Source organism: Acartia tonsa, chromosome 6 (assembly GCF_053477335.1).
Source record: "Acartia tonsa isolate MP-2025a chromosome 6, ASM5347733v1, whole genome shotgun sequence".
Taxonomy (NCBI): domain Eukaryota; kingdom Metazoa; phylum Arthropoda; class Copepoda; order Calanoida; family Acartiidae; genus Acartia; species Acartia tonsa.
The window spans coordinates 35,155,664-35,174,635 of NC_137265.1; the positions used below are offsets into that span (position 1 = coordinate 35,155,664).

General features: G+C 31.6%; 1 protein-coding gene across 10 annotated transcripts in view; it reads right to left on the bottom strand.

The window, feature by feature from the left end:
* Fak (protein tyrosine kinase 2 Fak) overlaps positions 1 to 18,972 on the bottom strand; it is a 277,400-nt gene that overhangs the window by 21,320 nt on the left and 237,108 nt on the right. For 6 of the 10 annotated variants that reach the window (XM_080164516.1, XM_080164515.1, XM_080164513.1 and 3 more), the window contains 10 exons: positions 16,302 to 16,394; positions 15,936 to 15,974; positions 14,549 to 14,674; positions 10,499 to 10,581; positions 9,891 to 9,984; positions 9,177 to 9,338; positions 6,340 to 6,417; positions 4,862 to 4,972; positions 3,466 to 3,568; positions 2,181 to 2,201 (listed from right to left, as the gene is read on the bottom strand). In XM_080164516.1, the coding sequence (XP_080020642.1) occupies positions 2,181 to 2,201; positions 3,466 to 3,568; positions 4,862 to 4,972; positions 6,340 to 6,417; positions 9,177 to 9,338; positions 9,891 to 9,984; positions 10,499 to 10,581; positions 14,549 to 14,674; positions 15,936 to 15,974; positions 16,302 to 16,394 (910 nt within the window). Of the gene's footprint in view, positions 1 to 2,180; positions 2,202 to 3,465; positions 3,569 to 4,715; positions 4,761 to 4,861; positions 4,973 to 6,339; positions 6,418 to 9,176; positions 9,339 to 9,890; positions 9,985 to 10,498; positions 10,582 to 14,548; positions 14,675 to 15,935; positions 15,975 to 16,301; positions 16,395 to 18,972 lie in introns of all 10 variants that reach the window. The other 4 variants (XM_080164514.1, XM_080164512.1, XM_080164509.1 and 1 more) reach the window with 3 other exon arrangements.

Here is an 18,972-nt window from a genome sequence, read left to right on the forward strand (position 1 = left end):
ATATTAAATAATTTTTTTCTATTTTCATTATTTAATTTTTATCAAATACTTTGCCAAAGTCTAAAGTACACTAATTTGAAACCAATCTTGTATGCTAAAATTAACTATAATTGTGCAGGAATCTAAAGGGATAAGAAAATGGCCTTTAAATTGATTTACATCTCCAATGATTATACAGAAAAGTATCACAATTAGTATGTGAAATGTTTGGACACTCAACTAAATGAACCAAACAATCAAAATTTAAAGAAGTCCTCAAAGTTGTAAAGCCAACAAATAAGAAAACGATATTATAAAACTTTGGAGGCTAGTGTAATAAACAGCCCAATGTTCCCTTCCTTTCTGGGTATACTATTTAAAGAAATATTTTTGGTGAATATATCCCCTTTAGCTTGTATGTCTTTCTAAATCAGTCTTAATGTGTGCTTCTTTTAGTTTTACTGTTTCCATAAATATATGCATTTTTAACAGCGAAGCCCCTCTATAACTGTGAAATGTTCGTCTGTCAGTATGTAGGTCATAGGCAATTTTAAATTGACTGTTTTTTTTATGATTATTGACATATTTAAAAAAATATATTTTGTAATTTATCTACAATTCCTAAGCAAAATAAGTTTGTCATACCTTTCAAAAATTGATAATTCAAATACATTAATATTTGTAAAAATTATATAAATAGATATAAGATATGTGTGTATATATTTACAGAGGATAATTGTCGTCATTTTAGGATGCTAATATGAACCTCATTTATTGGTCAATTCGTTCATCCAGTAAGAGGGGGAGGGGAGGGGGTAAAGGATGTTAATGTGGGGAATCGATTTTTAGCCAGCTGCAAGTATTACTTTACTAAAGTACATGAAAATCTGGTGGAACATCCAAGTAATATTATATGGATTATTATATAATGGTGTCGATGCGCTTATAATAAACAAAATTGTCCCTGTTTTTGAACATTATTAGTCTATTTTCACTTAGTTTAAGGAGTCATATTGTAAACAGGGCCGTAAGGTTAAACAAATTACTTTTCTTTAAAGTAAAGAAATGCATAAAATAATCACAGACAAGCGAAGAAATCTTTTCCAGAACGGCTTCGAAACTGATTAAAATCCGCTGGATAATAGCCATACTGAAGAATCATGCATAGCATCGTAATACAGACAATTTTCTACAATATTAAATTAAATTAATACCAGTTTTGTTAGCCATACGGCCCTTCAGAGCTAATAAAACTGATTTCAATCTTATTAGTTTTCATTTTAATATCCACTGAAAGCTGTCTATAATACGAGCCGATAAAATCTATTATAAGGTGTGGAAAAAATACAAATTTGATTTAAATGTATTTTTAATAAATAATCGATTATGATACTGCTTAAAGAGGCATAATTAAAATCTAGCCCATCTATGTTATTAGTTCATAAAAACTGTCTAAACAAGGTAGCTTCAAATATATTTCTTAATTTTAAGAATGGATACAGTCTTTCGTAAAATTGGAACGATGGACGGACATGCTATATTTACAAAATAGCTGCGCTTCTTAAAATGATGATTTAGTTTACAACTCAAGTTAAACAATTTTTTGACTTTCAAGTTCGCGAATTTGCTGCGGTTTTCAAGATCATTATGCAATACTGATATAACATTAGAATATCCGGCTAGAATAATAAATACATAACTGTGATCACATATAAATTAATGTTCTTAGAACATACCCTTAGCGGTTAGTAAGATGCAATATTTTGACCTATTTTCTCTTTCTCTCTATCGCTTGCTCTTTCTCGCTCTTTCTCTCTCTCTCTCTCTCTCTCTCTCTCTCTCTCTCTCTCTCATTTCCCCCCTCTCTCTCTATCTTTTTGTATATTTCTCTATTTCACCCTTAAAATGTCACTTTTTTGTAATTTTAAATTTCTTTTTTACTACGTTTTTACTTACACTTAAAGACATTTTCAACTATAAATGCAATGTTTAAATGAAAGTGGAAATGCCTTGACCCACAAGGAGGCGAATTTACATAAATTATTACGTAGTTTGGTTCATCTGAGTTCCTTAAGATCTAAAACTCTAAGAACTGATTGTTTTTCACCAACGATGGGCTATTTTTTAAGGGGGTCGGTCAACCCTCATTGATAAAAATAGCCCATGGCGGTAAAGTCACTAATATAACAAGAAATACGTACCTTTTTTACTCCTTATGAAAGCTTGAAAAAAATATTATTTTTAGATATTATAGATATTTTTCAAAGTAAATGCTTTAAGCTACTGTTAGTTTGTCTAGTTGTTAGACCGTCCTTTAATATAAGATTTGTTGTAATAATGATTGTTATTTAATTTTGACTAGTGGTAAAGCAAAAGACACAACCTTGCTCTTCTTTTGACAATAAATAATTCTCAAAATATTGCAAACACGAATTTTCAAAATAAACACAAATTTTCATTTGTTTAAAAGTCATTTTTTGTAACTGTGGCGTTCTACGCAGGGAGGGACGGAGGGGACATTGGGCTGTTCATTACACGAGTCCCCAAAGCTTTATAATATAGTTTTCTTATTCGTTGGCTTAACATCTTTAGGGACTTTCGTTGAATAATATTGGTTGGTTAATTAAGTTGAGTGTCGAAACGTTTTAACCACTAATTGTAATTTTAAAGAAGAGGTAATTTTATGTAATATCATTGGGAATGGTCATCAATTTATCGCCCATTGTCTTATCCCTTTAGATCCCTGGGCGTTCTACGAGTTTTTGGGATATTTTTAGGTGTAAGACAAACAAATCTTTGTTCTTGAAAAGTGCAGCTACTCCTTAACTATTTTTTTGCTAATATTGACTTAAAGTTTGTAGAATAGAACTGCAATACCCAATGCAATAACACCTTCAGTAGTTTAATTCATTTATTAAAGAATTTAGATACTAATAGTCATAAAGTAACCTATTAAAGTTCATTGAAAATACCAGTTTTTGTACCCAAAAATGAGAAGAAATTTGTTTAAAAAACTTTGGGTACCAGTGTAATTTACAGCACAGAAAATAGCAGTATTTAAAGCTAAATAAAAATCAAGTATTGCATGAGATAAAATTAAATTATGCATCCAAGAGAAAAGTGTCCTTGCAATAAAGTAACAGAATTTTTGTTTGTTTATTTATTTATAAGTCCAGTAAGATGGCGTAAACCGCAAGACAGGTTTTCTAATTTTGAAAGAAAATTTAGAAAAAGGTCTATTTTAGGCTGTTTACGCAAGGTTATGAGGGTTATATATTTTCCAAAAAAAAATCTCCTAATGTTTAGATTATAAATCGTATTCTTGGAACATACACTGTATCTTAAAATTTTACAATTAGAAAAATCGGCGGTTCCCTTAAAGTCCCTTGCGAGCACTGAATTACGCCCCCCCCCCCTTCCTTCTTCATTATAATTGTTAATGCAAAAAAAAACAGATAGAATTAATAAATTAATTGTGCTTCTTACCTTTCCTAATCCAGACAGAATGGTTGTTGTTGTTTGTTAGCCGACAATATCCATCCACCAGGTCAGCCATACTCTCTGCCACTACCAGGCTTGGACAGGTTACCTACAGATAGATAAATAGATAGATAGACAAACACAATATCCATCCACAAGGTCAGCCATACTTTCTGCCACTACCAGGCTTGGACAGGTTACCTACAGATAGATAGATATATAGATAGACATACATATTATACATCCACAAGGTCAGCCATACTTTCTGCCACTACCAAAGACAAAGATAGATAGACAAACACAATATCCATTCACAAGTTCAGCCATACTTTCTGCCATAACCAGGCTTGGACAGGTTACCTACAGATAGATAGATATATAGATAGACATACATATTATACATCCACAAGGTCAGCCATACTTTCTGCCACTACCAGGCTTGGACAGGTTACCTACAGATAGATAAATAGATAGATAGATATACACAATATCCATCCACCAGGTCAGCCATACTTTCTGCCATAACCAGGCTTGGACAGGTTACCTACAGATAGATAGATATATAGATAGACATACATATTATACATCCACCAGGTAAGCCATACTTTCTGCCACTACCAGGCTTGGACAGGTAACCTATAGATAGATAAATATCTAGATAGACATAGTTGATGACCTTTAGGGGGCGTGGTGTCGCTTCTGGTTCTAGACATCTCCACAGACTTCTGTTTGTAATAGAAATGGTTCTCCTTTACGAGGTAGCTTCTCATAGGTCCTGGGAATTTTTTTTTGGGGAGGGTACAACCACCTTCCCAAGAGAAATCACCCCTAGCAGCTACAGCCTCTAGATGTAATTAAGAGGGGAAAATTTCAATTTGAGATTAAAAAAAATATTTATTGGGAGGGTAAAGATACCCTCAGCATTTAAGAAATCTAAAAAAAAGAACCTAAAACCATCACAGTACCTAGGTGAAGCTTACCTAAACTACAGAACCCAATCGGTTCAGAAGTTATTGAGATCTTACGCTACAGACAAAAAAAACATACTAGTTCATATAATAGAACTAGATTCGCCCCTAGACTCTATGGGTAGGGGAGAGTAGCAAAATAGCCTAAATCCCGAGCCATTAGTAAAGCGTCACTGAGATCTTCAGCCTCAGACAAAAAACCTTACTACGGAAGATAAGTTAATTAAAAATGCTTGCCTGTCATTACATCTAATGGAACATATGTTAATCTATCAAATAAATTTCTACCTGTAATAATTCAGAGCTACCAGCAACCTTCATCTGTAGCAGGACCTTGCCTCCTTCACCAACTATGGTTTACCTGTAATAATTCAGAGCTACCAGCAACCTTCATCTGTAGCAGAACCTTGCCTCCTTCTCCAACTATGGTTTACCTGTAATAATTCAGAGCTACCAGCAACCTTCATCTGTAGCAGAACCTTGCCTCCTTCTCCAACTATGGTTTGCACACTTTGGATTGACGAGAAATGGGCCATCAGGGTGGGCTGAAATATAAGGATTTTTTAGGGTTGGATGGCTCAAATTTTAGTATATTTATTTATTTGAATGGTTTAAAGCAGAGGCGTGCAGAAGTGGATACACCCCTCTAGGGGTCCAAACCCTTACACTCCCCTTGACACAGGTCTAAAATACACCCCCCTAAAAAAGCCAGGTTGGGTGTCCTTAGAAGTATAAAAATTCATTAGAATTGGCTACATAAAAAAACGTGGAAATAGTCGTTCAAAAAACATTTTTAAAAACAATTAAAATGGCCAAATATAATCTTGAAATATCAACTATGCAAAAAAATTCGCGTTTATTTTTTTTCGTCTGAGTATAATATTGCAAAAACTGGGATAATGACCTTTCAGTTATTTATACTGTTTATAGAAAAAACAAGTATGATAACTTTAATAAAATCAAAGATTAAAATGTTATTATATGGATGAATATAAGGTAGGTAAAAAATATAGAACTGTTTGGCTTGTTTTATATTGAATAATAGTTGAGTTTAAAATCTATAAAATAAAATAAATTTTTAGATTAAACTCAGTAAAATCGGAACATCAAGTACCAGCTATTTTCGGTGAAGTTGGGGGAGGGGGAAATTCAACCCACTGCTTCATAAAAATTACTAAAGGAACCCTTGCCCATATGAGAAAAATATTGACTACGTTTTGTTGATAAGAGGAACCTTATAAACGGTGGTTCCACAAAGATTTAAAATAAATGACAATCAAACCACAGGTTACGGTTAAAATTAATGCCCAAAAACTAGCATTAAGAATTTCGCTTAAAAAGGCTAACAAACCTTAATCCTGAAGGCTGTCTATAATACATTGCGATAAATAACAATTATTATTTTCATTGATTTATAAAATCCCCTCTAAAAAAATGCTACATTCTATGTAATAATAAGCAATACTAGCTGTTATAACATTATTTCAATCACTTAACATTAATATAACTGTGCGATAAATTTTTATTAATATTTTGTAACTCCTCTTTAATAAATGCTACTATAAATAGTTTACATTCTAGGACATAACAAACACTGAAAAAAATACGCAACGATTTTTAAAGCGTAGCTTTTAAAAAGTAGGTTTCTACGTTTGTACAATAATAAAAATGTCATTATTAAAAGTCACATTTTAATAATATTTTTGTCATTTAAATTTTTTCAGCATAGCATTTAGTAATTTTGCGGTTCTTGTTTTTTAAAACTTTTAAATTTTTTTTAAAGCTACAAAAAAATCACTTAATTTATCTAGTTAATTAAATTAATCTAGAAATGTATCGGACAATCATACAATCAACGGACAATCAGCGGAAAGCTGTCTTTAATGCGATACGATAAATAGATTTTCTTTACCTGAACAGCACTATCTGTAACATAGCTGATTCCCTGGTGGGGGCCTATAACCAGTTCAACGTTAATACTCCAACCGTTCTGAAATTAAAGCAATTAAAGTTAAGGTTTGCTTTCCAAACCCTCGAGGTGAACTTTTTCTCCCCTCCACACACCCGAGTGACAAGGGTCTACAAACTACCCTCTAAAATAGCCAAGGAGAGTGTCAATTGAAATTAGTCACACCCTTAAATCTAAAGGGAGGTGTGAAAATATGCGTGCTTCGCGCGTCTACTAGGAGGAGAGGGGGGGCAGGTTACATCCCTCCTATTGTATTTATTCCACCTCACTTACTTGGGTTTAAAGGGTGTCAAAATTCGTAAGGGAATGTAAAATTTTAAGGGGTTTTTGTCTGTAGCTAAAGATCTCGGAAATGGCTGCTCCGAATGTGTAATTCTTTTCAGGATAGGTTTATATTTATTTGTTTGGGGTTGGTTTTAAGCTATTTTACTTTTATATCCGTCCTCCCTAGTGGCTAGGGACGCAACAACTAGTGTAACGTATTAAACCTAGAGATCTTATTGATCACACTCTCATACACACTTGTATAACTAATATAAAACTGAAGGATTTAGGTATATTAAATTGAAACAAGTGAATATAACGCTGTAATATGAAACTTTATACAGTCAGGAATTTAAAATAATTACAGCATAATTCAGTGGATAATTATAATGATATTAAATAATAAAAATAACTGAAACCAGTAGCGTCGCCCCTTGCATCTAGGGGATGAGAGGCGGCAATAGAATAGCCTAAAACCATCCAAAGGATTAGATTTATAAATATATTAGCCTATAAACATCACTGAATCTTTGCACAGTTTCCCTGAACTAGAGAAACCAATCGGTTCAGTGGTTAGCGAGAATATAACACAAACAAATTTAATTAACTGATACCAAAACTTTTATGACTGTGCTTATTCGTCGTTAGCTCAAAAATTTAGGAACTTTTACTGAATTTTGATTAGCGGTTTCAAAGCTAGTGGTATTCTAACATTTTAACCAATAATTTTAATCTACATTAGAGAGGGGAAAAGTTTAGAATAAAATCATTGGTTGAAAGTTTGAACACTGATTTTTCCAAAAAAATTTAGAATCTAACATCTAATTTTGTTCACTTCTAATGACAACATAGGACAGAAAGATTGCTTTATTACACCTGGGTAAATTTAAACTGATAACTATTATACAATAGAATAGTTATGCAGCGAATAGCAATAAACTACCTTTTCTCCAATATTATTAAATAAGTTTTAAAACTATTTTACATTCTATTATATAAAGTAGTGAAGTTTTTGTTTGTAGCTTTAGATTTCGATAACTAATAAACCCAAGTAGTTCACTAGCTTATTGGTTTTAGGCTATTCTTAATTTTAGATTAAAGTCTTAGGGTGGTTTTAGGCTATTTTTCAGCCCTTCCATATCCCTTTAAATACAGAGGCTTTAGATATTATGGGCGCTACCGCTTATCCTTTTAGATAAAGTAATATTTTTTGTTAAAGCTTAAGATTTCACTAACTTATGAACGTTTATGGAGGTCACGTGGTAGTTTTAGGTTATTTATTTTTTATTTAAGCCCCGGGATGGTTTTAGGCTATTTTTCTGTCCACTTCTTAGCTATTAGAAAACAATCTTTAATTTGCAAAGAAGATCTTTTAAAAATACTTTATGCTATAAAAATTAAAACAGTAAACAAATAAATTATGGACAATAATTTCAACTTTAAATTTTAAAATCATTTAAATCCCCTCCAACTAATTTCATTTTCCACTGAGGCAAATAATATATCTAATACATTTGTTCTTGTTAAATATGTTATTATGTTTTATATGTAAAAAATAAAACATATTGAATCATCAAATATTTCAATCAATATACAAATTATTAATTAAAGATTGATTTTCTAAGAAAAACTTATAGAACACATTATTTTTCTAAAGTTAACCTTTGGGGGGGCATTTTTTCTAGAGGCTATTCTTTTGGTAAGGTGGTGATACACTACCTCAAAATAGTTATAATCTTCCTGAGACCTATCAAAAGCTACTTTGTAAAAGAGAACCATACCAGGTCAGCAGTCACAGAGATCGATATAGACAGACAAACACAATAAGATATCCTGTTCCTTCAATATAATTCATATAAAAGAAAGACACAATCTCAATCAAATGACTCAAATCTAGATGTTTATGGTTCTAATTGTAATTTAGACACAAATAATCAAAAAGTTCCAAACAGTTCAAAAAAGTTTTAATTTTAAATTAAAATTTAGTATCCTTATCATATTCTAAATAAAAAGTTCTCTAATGAAACTGCATAAAAAGAGTGAACTAATGATTTCAAAGTTTAGTGTCAATATTTATGTTTTATATTTTTATTATTTTTTATGAGAATTTGCACAGCATTTCTACAATTGTAGTATTTCACAAAGGATATGGTTTATCTCTAATGTAAGTAAAGGACCTCACCCTTGAAAAATGCCTAGATCCTTCCCAGTTTTACAGTATTTTTCTCAATAATGTGACAAGCGGTTTCTAGAGGCTTCTAGTGGCGCTTGAGGGTGGTGGGATTAAATTCCACTGGCCAATTTTTGATTTTAAAAAAAAGTTTTAAAAAAATTAAGGGGAAGTTTTTCTATGGGCGATTTTTCTTGGGAGGGTGGTGGCACCCTTCCCGAAAAAATTTGTCACCTATGGCCTATGAGATAAACCCTGTTAAGGAGAACCATATCAATTTAGCAGAGATCCTTTAAATCTAATATAAGGATAAATGGAAAGATGAATATGATTAAATTAAACTTACCCCCAAAGCACAATGATATCTCTCTTGATCAAATCTGTACACACTCTTGAGAACTTCAAAGAATTTAAACATACAGTCAACATCTCCTAGGTTCGCGTACTTTTTGAATTCCAGCTGGATCTGTTTTCTTAGGTGCTTCGGCTTACTTGAGTTTATAACCACCTTAAGTAGAAGATTGATTGAAAGATAGATAGATAGAAGGATAGATGGATATATGGATGGTACGTGAATGGATAAATGACTGCCTTAATGGATACATGGATGAATTAATGGATGGACTGATGAGTGGATAAATGTATAGATGAATTGATGGATAAATGGACTGGTAAATGGATAGATAAATTATGAATTGATGGATGGACTGGTAAACGCATATATGATTTAAAAGATGGATGAATAAATGGATGTTTAGATAGATGGATACGATGGACTGATCGATGGGTAGATGGATGTTTGTTTGCATGGATTGATAGATGAATGGATAAATGGATGGCTAAATGCATAGAAAAACTAATGGATGGAAGGAATGTGGATGTAAGGATGGATGGATTCGATATAGATAAATGGATAGAAGATAGATATAGATAGATGGATAGATGGATATTTAGGTAGATAGTTGGAAAGATACCTAGTATAGAATGGCATATAAATAAAAAAGATAGACAGGTAGTAAGTATCATGAATAGGATAGCAAATGAGATAGAAACTACGTACCTTTGGTAGAAATTTATGTAGGCCAACTTCCCTCTCCAAGTAGTCAAAGTTTGACCTCTTGTCCAGAGCAATCTGAGGCATATCTTTGAAGAACCTGGGCGCACAATACTCAGTAATGACCGTCAAATAAATCTTTTTATTTTTGGAGGGGGGGGGGGGGTAGTGGGTTGAATAAATATTATCTACTAGGTACTTTTTATAATGATAGTACTTACAAATATAAATACTATAATCTAATTTAACATGGTCCTTTGTGAGATATTTGTCTTAATGTCTTAAATGTTCATTTTATGGGCTTTGCTTGTTTATAACTGAGCCATTTCTTACTATTAGAGTTATTCGAATGACCAATAATAGGCCAGTATACATTTTACCATTGCTCAATTACACTGTTTTCTGGCCTATCATTGGCTATTTGTTTTGAATGGCATCATTTTATATTAAGCATTATTATTAATATTCTTCTGCCAAAGCAGCAGCAGGAAATAGTTTTGAGGTTTTTGTTTATGACTCAGCCTAATAAAAAATTAGAACCATCATATCAGCTTTCAAGCAGACACGTTATATTAACAATCAATCAATTTGGCGGTCATTACAGGTGACTGTGCCTGCGGATCTCCAGACAACAGAGCTGGAGGGCAACCTCATGGTCCAGCGAGTCAAAGTTCTTGGCCAGGTAGTCATTGCGTACCTGAAAATATTAATAATATGAATTAATATGAGGTCAAATTATGTAGTAGATGTTTTCAATAAATCTCTGAACATCGCACATTTGTTATATTTATAGCTCATTTTAATTGAATTTAATCGAATTAAGATTTGAAATTCGCCAATAAACAAGTAAAGGTGATTTAAATTATGAGAGCATGGAAAGAAACGAAGTAGCGGGTTTCGTTGAATTTTTACAGTAGCTTTAGATAGTTTATTTTAGCTTAGGTAATTTTTAATTATTTCCCCGCAGGGTTATGAAATATACCCCCAGGGTTAGAGCCCCCCTACGATAAAACCCACCACTTCGTTTTCTTTCCATGCTCTAATTATGTACTACTTTTTTATTCTAATTATCTCTCATTTTTACTTTTTGTTATTCATTAAAAATTTTCATTTTCTCCTTCATTTTTGTTTATTAATTTATAAAAATTAATCAAAATTGCAAGATGCAATTTTTTTTTAAAGTTATTGATTTGTGAAAATTAATCAGAATAAATTTTGATAAAATTCGCATAAAATTATTGCATAATCTTTATTCAATCAAATTTGATTCAGAATGTTGGTTGTAGTGGCGTGCACAGTGATTTACCAAGGGGGGGGATCATTAGGGAGTAAAAATGGAAAGCTGGTCCAAATTTAAATATTAAGGGGAATGCATGTTAATTACACTAATTCCTAAAGTTTTATAATAACGTTTCCTTATTCGTTGGGTTAACAACTTTGTGGACTTTTGATTGGTTGGTTAATTAAGTTGAGTTTCCAAAAGTTTCACCAACTAATTGTAATCTACAGATGGGTAAATTTGTGTATCATGATTGGAGATGTACATCGATTTAACGACCACTCTTATCCCTTTAGAATCCTGGGTTTGTTGTCTATAACTACGTAACTTTTGTATGTCTAGAATAAAGGAATCCTGCTGTGCTACTATTTCTATATAAAAGAACAGACTCGAACCCAAAACCTCCCAAAAATATTTAAAAGAAGGTGTATCAACTTTTTTTTTATAGCCAGCCGGTTCTTTTAGTAAGTAGTAGATGTAAAATTTCTCATAGAATTCAGATATGCAATCGGTTTTTTTTGTAGACCTCTTATTTTTAAAGTAATTTAAGTTTAAAAAAAAAAATTAAGTCGATTTTAAGGTACTAAAATGCAACAAAAAAAAGAAAAAAATGGCCATTATGAACAAAAATAGTAAGATCTTTAATTTGACACCTTACTTTTTCAATTCTGTCAGGTAATTATTGAAAAAATCGATTTTTTTAAACCCACGAGAATAAAAACTTTGACATTAATTTTATTATTTCACAGGTAAAAAAATATGGGTTCATATATACCTTTAGAATCAGAAAAATATTACGAATTCATTGTAAGCAAAATTGAAAAAAAAGTTTACAATATAGTATATAAACTACAATAAAAGGAATTATATGAAAATATCATATTATATTGTACAGGCAACGTCTCAATTCTTCAATTGAGTATAAAAATGGGAAGGGGGTAAAGAGGGGGTAAAGAGGGGGTAAAAAAGGGAAGACGATAGTGTTGCCTGAACAAAAAATACAATTGGCCATTTATTTAATTTTTAATTTTTTTACTTTTTTTCAATTTTGCTTACAATGGATTCGTAATATTTTTCTGATTCTAAAGGTATATATGAACCCATGTTTTTTATGTCTGTTTGAGAAAATATTTAGGTCTGAAGTTTTTATTAAACCGAGGTTAAAAAAATAGATTTTTTCAATAATTACTCAACAGAATTTTGAAAGTAAGGTGTCAAATTAAAGATCTTACTATTTTTGTTCTTACTGGCCATTTTCTTCTTTTATTTTGTTGCGTTTTAGTACCTTAAAACCGACTTAATTATTTTTTTTTAAAAACTTAAATTACTTAAAAAATAAGAGGTCTACAAAAAAACCGATTGCATATCTGAATTCTATGAAAAATTTTACATCTACTACTTACTAAAAGAACCGGCTAGCTATAAAAAAAAAAGTTGATACACCTTCTTTACAAATAAAACGATGATGTAAATAGTGTCAAAAGTAAAAATTGATTAAAAAGTTTTGACTTTGTCTGTCAGTTTACAAATTGTGTTATTTCAAAAAGTGTTCATACGAAAACAAAAAATATTAATAAAATTTTTCCATGCAAGACGTTAATCATACTATGTTAAAAAAATAGATAAAAACCTGACGATACCAAAAATGAAGCTTCCCATTTTGCTAGAAACATTAGATATGACACATAGACAGTTAGACATTCTATTTCTTAATAGACGAAATTAGCTTTTTTTTCAAAGCTTTAGTTTGCATTAAGTAAGTATCTTTAACGTTTTTGTAAGTGCACTATTTGAAAGGCTAGGAAAGTATAGATTTAATGATATGTAATAAATAATGAAAGAAAAGTAGCATGGTTCAAAAGGCATATTATACATGAACAATTTTAAATAATAAAATAGTGGAAAATTTATATTTTAGAAATGGATTATAGAACTCTATAATTCTATATTAACATGCTATCCAAGTACAGTTTACAACCGGTTTCCTGCCATTAGAAAAAAAATCTTGACTATGAAAATAGATAAAATAACATTTTAGAAATATTAAAAGTCTTTACAACTTGAAATTTTTGGCCGACAAAAAATACTTTGTTATTACCATAGCTAACCCATTGAATTTTTTGTCATATTGAGTAAGGCTATCGAAAAATAGTGTATATCCTAAAAGATCGTCCAACTTGCTTTTTTAAAAATGCATTCTTAACGTTGATAACAAGATTAACTACGTCCACTAGAAGCGTAGATTTCAAACGAACAAGTCAAATGAAACCTTCACAGGTTAAATAAAGATTCTCTTAAAGCAGAGCAAATAACATCAGCGAAGCTCTTTATAGTGCCTATAAAAAAGGGGGAAAAATATTAAAAACTTTTGGCCGAAAGATCCCGAATGACGTCATATTAGAGTGATTGATTATTTTAATAAGACGTCATTTGGTACATTCGGTCAAAAGTCTTTAGATTTATCATTGTATACCCTTTTTTAAGGTATAATAAAGAGCTTAAACATTAGCAGTTTAAGAGTGGCACTTCAGGATGAGCAGAAATGTGGGCTACAAACAACATTAGCAGTTTAAGAGATCTCAAATGACTGATATTGTGTAAGAATCAACAAAGCGTTAACGCTCTAAAAAGTATGCTATATGTAGAGAAACTATGCTAAGAAAAAAACACATTTTTCCAATTAGACTTTATCTATTGGGATAAACAAACTTCGCTCTAAAAAGTATCAGTAACAAGGACAATAGGTTAATGGAAGAAAAAAGCGCGCGAATCGCGCGTAATTTTGACAATATTCGTTTGTTGTAAACTGAAGGATATTAAGTCGAGTACTGTGTTAACTAAATTCGTTTATTGTAAACCAGAGGATATTAATTCGAGTAGTTGTTGTTTTAAAATTTATTTCAAAGTAATGTGTTGATAAGTATCAATGTCTGTCAGTCTATGTATCCATTATTAAAACGGCTAAACAAAACGAGTTATCATTTAAATATGTGTTTTAAAATTGTACTTTTCCGGAAAGCTTTAAAATTAAGGGAAGTAATTCTCCTTGCTATCTGAAATCAATAACAAAATTTAGGTTCTTTTACCCAAAGTGCCGGTTTAGCACTGATATTCTCACCCCCAGCTCCCCCTTATTAAAAAAAAATGGGGGGTTATTTTATTCCTATGAAAAGCACCCAGTACCTAATATAATCAAACTTAACCTAGCCCAAAGTAAAACTAAAAACTACCCAATTCCCTTTTTCCAATTTACTTAAAAAATAATATGGTTTTTTTTTTTTTGGGGGGGGGGGGGGGGGAGGGAACCGTGCTCACCAGGGTACATTGTAAAAAAGCCCCAAAACTTTCTAAATATTTTTTACACAAAATTTTGCTTTGGTGTTACCTGATCATAATAGTATGAGAAGGTGACCTTATCCCTCTGATAAAGGAGGTTCAAATCAGTCGGGATATATCTGACTCGTAGCTCTACTCTATAGTCGGGGTTCGAACCACCATACCGCTCCTCAACCTAGATAGTTAGATAAGTAGATAGCTTTTCATAAATTTATATAGTTAGATACATGAATAGACTATATGCTTAATCCTGTAGTTTGGATTTGAAACACCATACCGCATAATAGATGGATGGATAGATAGATAAATTAATAGATAAGGAAACAAAGAGAGATAAACAAACCTTAAAATCTGTTCAAAATATGTTCCATAATTAATAGATCTTTCCCCATAAAAAATACCCCAATATTTTTCTGAAACCCATAATTTGTTTTTAAAGGGATTTTTCGGTAGGGAGGTGCAGGGGCGTAGCCACTAGTATTTAGTAATGTAGAGTGTAGCTATCTAAATTAATGTATTTTACCCTATAATTTATATCTAATAATCCACAACTTAATGGATATCTAAATACCTAGCAAGATAGATAGCTGGACAGCTAGATAATATTTTGATGTCTAAATTAGTGCAATATCACTGTAAAATTTGCAGCTAATAATTCACAAATTAACTGCAGTAATAAATAAAGCTGGTTTCCTTCAAATAACTTTATTACATTAGAATTACATGCTTCAAAAAGCAGAAATTCTACTGTAATACTAGAATACTAAATAGTTTTAGGAATCGCCCTAAATCTCTCAAATGTCAAAATGCAACCTTTTCAAATCTTGCGATGAAAAATTAACTTTGTTGCTTTTATTAGTATTTATGACGCTTATAACAGGGCTCGGCCTGTGCGCATAAGCTGCTAATCCGATGCTTTAAAACTAGCGGCTGCGCTACTAGCATCTAGAAACTCTGTATTTCAAAAAGTAAGGAAGAGATATAAAAATTAAATAGCTTAAAATCTTCCAGAACTTAATCGGTTCAGTAGTTATCAAATCTTAAGTTACAAACAAAACAAACCTTTCTACTTCATATAATAGAATGACAGGTTGCCTTACTGATCATTAAGAATAAGCATAGAATAAATTTTAAGATTAAAAAAAACGTCGATTTCCCATGGAGCTTTTTGTTGGCGATGAGCGGCTGCCTAGGCTTGATTTTATGTATTAGTAATCTTGTGCAAAAATAGATTTTATTCTAATAATATCTATTTTAAAACGTATAAAAAGCAAAGTTTTTCTACACTTATTCCGTTTACATCCTTGTCTATGGTGATTCAACTAAAGATTGTTATAATACAAACCATATTTTCCTTCTCTAAAACGCTATAAAATGGGTATGTCCGTACTTACGTCTGACCGTCAGTCAGTTACTGAAAGATGATAAATAATTACCTGATACATAGTTGTGTCCTGGTGAAGGTAAACAGTATCTCCTGGAGTCACAGTTATTTTATACATAGTAAACCATGTAAATTTAAATGTTTAAAATTTGCCTATAAATAAGAAAGCTTGGATCATGGAAAGAAAACGAAGTAAAGTATTTCGTCGTATTTTTATAGTAGCTTTTCTCCTGTTTCTAGCTCCTGCGAGGGGCTCTAACCCTGCGGGGCAAACATTAACATTTACTAAACCTAACAGAACCAATTAAAGCTACTTGAAAATTTGACGCACCCGCTACTTCGTTTTCTTTCCATAATCCGAAAGTTTTAATCCTTTCAGTGAAAGACGGTACAAATTTTGTGTGTGTAAGATTACTGTTCCTGTGGTAGTGTGTATAATTCTGATTGAATACAAGTGTGAATATTCCCTGTGGCCGCCTCCCAGCCTACTTGTCAACAACTGGATGATGCCCTGAATAGAAAAAAAATATGAGTCGCATATCTAGCCTAAAACCTGACCTTGGGTTTTAATCATATCTTTTTCATCATTTCTGTCAATTGTAGTAAACTTCTGTACCAACATATATTTACTATATTATAACACATAGTCTTAAAAAAATAATCTTTTATTTTGTTGACCTAGAGCTATAAATTCATAGTAGCATGTAATATCGTAACAATTATAGATGTAACAAGTATATATGTATAACCCAGACAGCTACCTGGCCCCAGTCTTTGGGACCTTCTTCACCCGCTAAAAAAACGGCGTTCTACTTTTTTTTTAGCGACTTGGCTGTGTTAATATTTATTCAATACTGGCTGATATTAAAAGACCCAATTGATAATCGGCACAGGGTCCACGCGGTTAGGACATACAATTATCTAAACCCTTCCCCCTCTATGAATATATATGGTCGATAAAGATAATTCAAATGGTATATTTTAAATTTGACATGTCGATAATATATTATCAATGACCACTTCTATCTAATATCATTAAGTCGACAAAAAACACTAAAATTGCATATCGACAAAATGTACATTGTAGGCCGCCGCCAAAACTGCGCGGCTTGTTTATTATTCTATGTATCTGACTGTCTGACTGACTTTAATTGAATCATTAATTAAAACTTGACCAAAGCTATCAGGGAAACATGGTTAGGTTGATTGAAGATAAATTTAAATTCACCTCAATTATAAAAGTATGAAAAGATTTCCCTTATGAACTACTTTAAGAACTACAAATAAAAATTTTATTTCTATCTTCTAAATAACGCAGTTCTGATAATAACCTAAGTAAAAAAACTTATTTAATCAATCTATATTAAAACACTGTCATTAAAGCTAAATCAATATCAAATGTTCATTTATACCGTCGTCCCCTAAGTAAAATGTCTTTTAAAAGTAAGTCATGTCAATGTTATTATAAAATAAAGTTTTAAAATTGCCATTGACCTATCCTTATATCCCTGGCCCAAAATGCTGTTTTAATTGTTAAAGTCTGTGACTAACACTTGACAATTTCTAATCCAAGTGAACGATACGATGGAAAAAATAATCTTAATCCAATTCGTGACGAAGATCAAAATACATAACTTTGGGGTCACTTTTGATTCCTGTGACGTCATATAATGAGGAAGATGAGAGGAGAAGTGGGAAAGATAACTCCTAAAAAAGAGATAAAGAATATGTGGTGCAAAAGTTATGTATTTTGGTCTTCGTCCAATTCGTCCTTTAATATTTTTAAGTGACTTTTTTTTTATTTCTCCTCCTGACATAGATGATTGCTATTTTTTTCTCAAGGAGTGCGGGGGTATAGGATTGTAAGATACACTAACTTTAATAAACCCGTTTACTTATTCGTTGGCTTAAAACCTTTTTGGACTTTGTATTAAATATCAAATGGTTAAAGAAACAGTGTCCAAACTTTTCTACCATTAATTTTAATTCTTAGAATGGGTGAATTTCATAAATAATTGATGAGAGTGAACATACATTTATCCTCCATTGTCTTAACCCCTAACCAATAACAGATAATTGAGAAATAATGAAATGGAACACAGAACAGAATTGATTTGATCAATTGAAACTAAGATATCTTACTAGCTTCACAGTAATTTAATAAGGGACATGTATAATACAAAAAAAAATTTATTTAAAAGTTTCCAAAGGATTAATCTTGAAATGGAACACAGTAAAAGAGTCTGACTGATTATGACGTAACAAAAAAAAATAGCCAATGAGAGGCCTTTATTGACCAATTGATAAAATTTATAGTGGCCTCTCATTGGCTATTTTTTTTTGTTACGTCATAATCAGTCAGACACTTTTACTGTGTTCTTGAAATGAGATAATTTATAAATTGTTTTCAAAAGATTGTTTGATTGACATGATATTTGTCTAGAAGATGTTGAGCCTGTTATAACTCAAGTCATTCCCCCTTGTGACTTATATAAATGTCAGATAACTTTCACAACACAGAAGAGAAAAATTAAATACAGCTTATAAAATTGGTCATTAGAATAATACAAAAATTCATGATCAGGGATCTAAAGGGATAGGACAATAGCCAATAAATTGATGTACATCCCCAATAATAGCACACAAAATTACCACTTCTGTAGAATACAATTAGTTGTCAAAGCGTTTGGACACCCATTTTAATAAACCAAGTAATCAAAATACAATAAAAGTTCCCAAAGTAATAAAGCCAACGAATAAGAAAACGTCGTTATAAAACTTTGGGGACTAGTATAATAAACAGCCCAATGTCACCTCCCTCTCTGCAAATTATATTAATGAAAATGTGTCACAATTCTTGAAAGGAACCAATTAAAAGACACCTCGCTTAGAATTTAAATCCACAATTAAATCATTTTAAATTAATTGCGGGTAAGGCTACTCTTTGCTTGGATTTACAAATAATTTTAGACACACAGAAAACTGTCCCGAATTTGTATTAATTTTGAGGAACAAGACTCCAGTGACGTCATATTTTTCTTTCCCGAAAAAGGGAAGGGGGGAAGAAAATCTCTTCAAAAGAGATGGGG